The 3,350-nt window shown below is 50.8% G+C and overlaps 1 protein-coding gene across 1 annotated transcript in view; it reads right to left on the reverse strand.

Annotated features, from left to right (window-relative positions):
* TMEM242 (transmembrane protein 242) overlaps window positions 1-2,564 on the reverse strand; it is a gene marked incomplete at its 5' end in the record, with an annotated part of 22,292 nt that extends 19,728 nt beyond the window's left edge. Inside the window, 2 exons of the mRNA XM_026044404.1 lie at window positions 684-784; window positions 2,462-2,564. Of these exons, the coding sequence (XP_025900189.1) occupies window positions 684-784; window positions 2,462-2,564 (204 nt within the window). The remainder of the gene's footprint in view (window positions 1-683; window positions 785-2,461) is intronic.
* Between the last annotated feature and the right edge of the window lie 786 nt (window positions 2,565-3,350).

A 3,350-nucleotide genomic window follows, 5' to 3' on the forward strand; every position in this document is an offset into this window, starting at 1 on the left:
TGGATACAGCGTTGTGCCTGGTGCTCTGGGTGACCCTGCGTGTGCAGGGAGGTTGGGCTAGATGACCTCTGTAGGTCCCTTCCAACCATAAGCATTCTGTGACTCTATGCTTTTTAACAGAATATTCAGATTCATCACRCTATGCAACTGCATGAGAGGCAGTTTTGTCTGCTAGATCTCTTAGGGCCAATCTACTCCTCATGCTTTTCAGTCCCCTTACATGGTAGGAATTGGGCAGGGAGCTCAAATTTTAACTAAATGACTCCACATTATATTTTCCACAGCTTTCAGTCTTCCTGCCTTTTCATTCCCACCCCTACTGCACAGTTACCACCCTTCCTAATCCTACATTACTATGGGACTATGGATGATGGAAGTGATGCTGGCTCATGAGAATGAACATCACAGTATCAAAAGATCATGAATTATATAACAGTAGCCTGATTACAGCAAACAGAGTAAGTTTAATGTTGTTTTATTTCAACTAATCCAAAGTATCAAAGTATTAGGCAAYGTCAACTCCAAACTGATTTTTAAATTATCCTATTCCTCTTGACTTCAATTAAGCCTAACGCTCATACCATCAACTTTATACAGCTAAATCCCACATATATCACAATTTCTATAAGGAATTTTATTTTCTCTGTGTATCATAACTGGAAAGCAACTTAAAAGGAACAAACCTTACTGAACCAGTTTGGATCCTTCTTTTTTGCCATGGCAAGTGTCGTGCCAAAACCTGCCATCATTCCTGCTGTAGCAACTGTACCCAGAAAAATTCCACCTGCCAAGAAAAGTTTTAGAAATAAAAATGATTTTTTTTTCCAAAAGAGAGAAAAAAAACAAAAACTAGAAGTAAAACATAAGAAACAAAGATCTGTCAGCAGGGACAGATCCAAASGGAAAGGAACAGTTGTCAAAGCTATTTGCATTAACTCAATACGGCAAGAAAGAATATTTTGAAAATGTGCCTTTTAAAAATTAATGGCCAGTACATATTTTTAAATCATGCAAAACCAAAATCATTTAAATCCCAAGAAAACTTTTCACAATATTTCTCAATTTACACTGTTCCCCTGATAGCCTCTCTCAGGATCAACTTGTTCCATGACTATGCCTCACTCTTCCTCTAAAGGGAGATCCAATTACTATTGCTGCACCACTTGGTACTTCCAGCGACCATCTGAGAACTTGCCAGTCACTCAGGAGACTGTGCTAYAAGCAACACTTTGCTCTAGACCTCCAGTTCCCCCTAGAAAGTAACATCAGCAGAAAGCCTTCCCAAGATATAAAGTATTCCCCACTTTTTAGTTCTTCTTATCATTTCCAGAGTCACTTGGACTCCCTTGATCCCTTCCAGTTCTTGGAAAGGAAAGGAACACATAGCAATAGCGCATCAGAAAGCACCTTGGTACAAAAAACTGAGCCGGCTGTACAAAAGCAGCTCAATTCATATGGGAATCCCCTTTTTTTTTTTTTTTTCCAGGCAGTTGCAAGTTTTTCCTTTATAACTAGTGATACTCAGCCTGTGTTTTTCCTCTCCTAATTAAGAACTGCCCCAAACAGGAGGCAGAAAGCCAAACACACTTAAGTCTCAGTTTGCTTTCACGAGCGCCCATATTAGTGTGATGGAGAGGTTTGCAGCATTCAAGGCAATGAAATATAAAGTCTGTCTTCTGGTAGCGGGAAGGCCTGGAGTACTGTCTAAACCGTGGGTGCTCACTGCATCAAGGTTTATAAGCCCACAATGTTTTTTTTTTTTTTTTTTTTTTTTCCCCAGAGATGATAGCTGTTTCTGAATTTACTTCTTTTCTCCTCAAAGAGGAGAAACTTGAAACGTGGCCCCTGGGATGGGGAGGAAAGCCTTACAAGGGGTAGACAAAGCAGGCTACACGGAGCAACACCCTGCACGGGCACGCTTTCCAGAGACGTTCCCATGTGCCTGCTGGGGGGATGCATCCATCCCATCCCAGAGCAGGTCTAGCCTGGCCTAGGGGCCGCACTGGGACGTGCTCCACAGGCCAGGGCTGGGCTCCATGGTGGTGACTTGGTGGGAGCTGCCGGACACCTCCGCTCAGCCGTGTCACCGTAAGGCCAAACGGAGTCACCAACCACAGGCACCAGCCGCGAGCCAAGGCGGCTCTGTGAGGCTTTTCTCCCTGTGTGACCCCCCTTCCTCGCTGCCGGCGGCGCTCGCCCCTCGCTGCCGACCCGGGCCCCGTTTACACCAAGTGCGGCCGCGAGCGGGTCCCCTGGGGCGGCAGCCGCGGCCGGCGGCCCCGCCCGGCCCTGCCCGCCCGCAGGGGCCTGCCCGGAGCGCGGGGCCGGCGGGCAGCAGGGGCGGGCGGCGCTTCGGGGGCCCCGCGGCACCCGCCGGGGACGGGGCGAGTGCCCGGCTGCGGCAGGGACACGGGGACGCGTCCTGCCCGGGCGCTGCGCGGGGAGCGGCGGCTCCGCGCACCTTTGATGAGGAAGAGCTGGTCTCGGGGCGCCGCGGGGCTCGCGCTCCCGCCCGCGCGGGGCAGCCCCGCGCCGCGCCCGCCGTCCCGCGGAGCCGCCGCGGCCCCGTCCCGGCCGTCCCCGCCGCCCGCCGCCCTCATGGCCCACGCGGAGGCGGCGGCCGCGACCCGGAAAAAGACGGCGGCGGCGGAGGCCCGGCCTCCTCCTCTTCCTCCTGCGCCTTTTCCTTCCCCTCCTCTTCCTGCGCGGGGCGGCGGCAGTCGCGGGGCCCGGGGCCCCGTGCTGTGGGGCTCGGGGCTGCGGGGCGCGCTTCGCTCCCCGCGCAGTTGAGCAGCGACCGCAGTAACTGTGGCTCACGGCGGAGCCCAGGCGGTAATTTAGGGACTATATATGTAACACTGGGGGAAATACATATATACACACGTATGTGGGTGTATTTTTTATATATAATATGCACACACATGTATATGATTATTGTGGAGACGTTTTGTTCCTGCCCGTGGAGGACTGATTAGGCATGTGTGTGCGTGTGTTTTATTTGCTGGTATAAAATACTCCGTAACCCGGGTTTCTGATGTAGATACTCCGTGGTAGGAGAGGGGTGGCCGTGGTGCTGAGCAGGTGCAGGGGTGTCCACCCTGCTGGCCCGCGGGATCGGTGACAATAAATGATATTTGTTCTTTGAATAGATGGATACATTGCTGTCCTTGTTTTGTACCCGACCACTCATTTCGTCAGTAAGTGACTGCSTTTAACTAGAATCACTTTCCTTATTTAGAGAGGCCAAATCCTGCAGAAGAAGAACTTGTCATGTCAAAGCTTTATCTGAACCCAGTTCTTTATGGCCCTATTGAAAAAGGGCRTCCTTAAAGTCACCTGTATTGTGGGTA

The sequence above is a fragment of the Nothoprocta perdicaria genome, unplaced genomic scaffold (assembly GCF_003342845.1).
Source record: "Nothoprocta perdicaria isolate Ctin4 unplaced genomic scaffold, notPer1 scaffold_36, whole genome shotgun sequence".
In the NCBI taxonomy this organism is placed as follows: domain Eukaryota; kingdom Metazoa; phylum Chordata; class Aves; order Tinamiformes; family Tinamidae; genus Nothoprocta; species Nothoprocta perdicaria.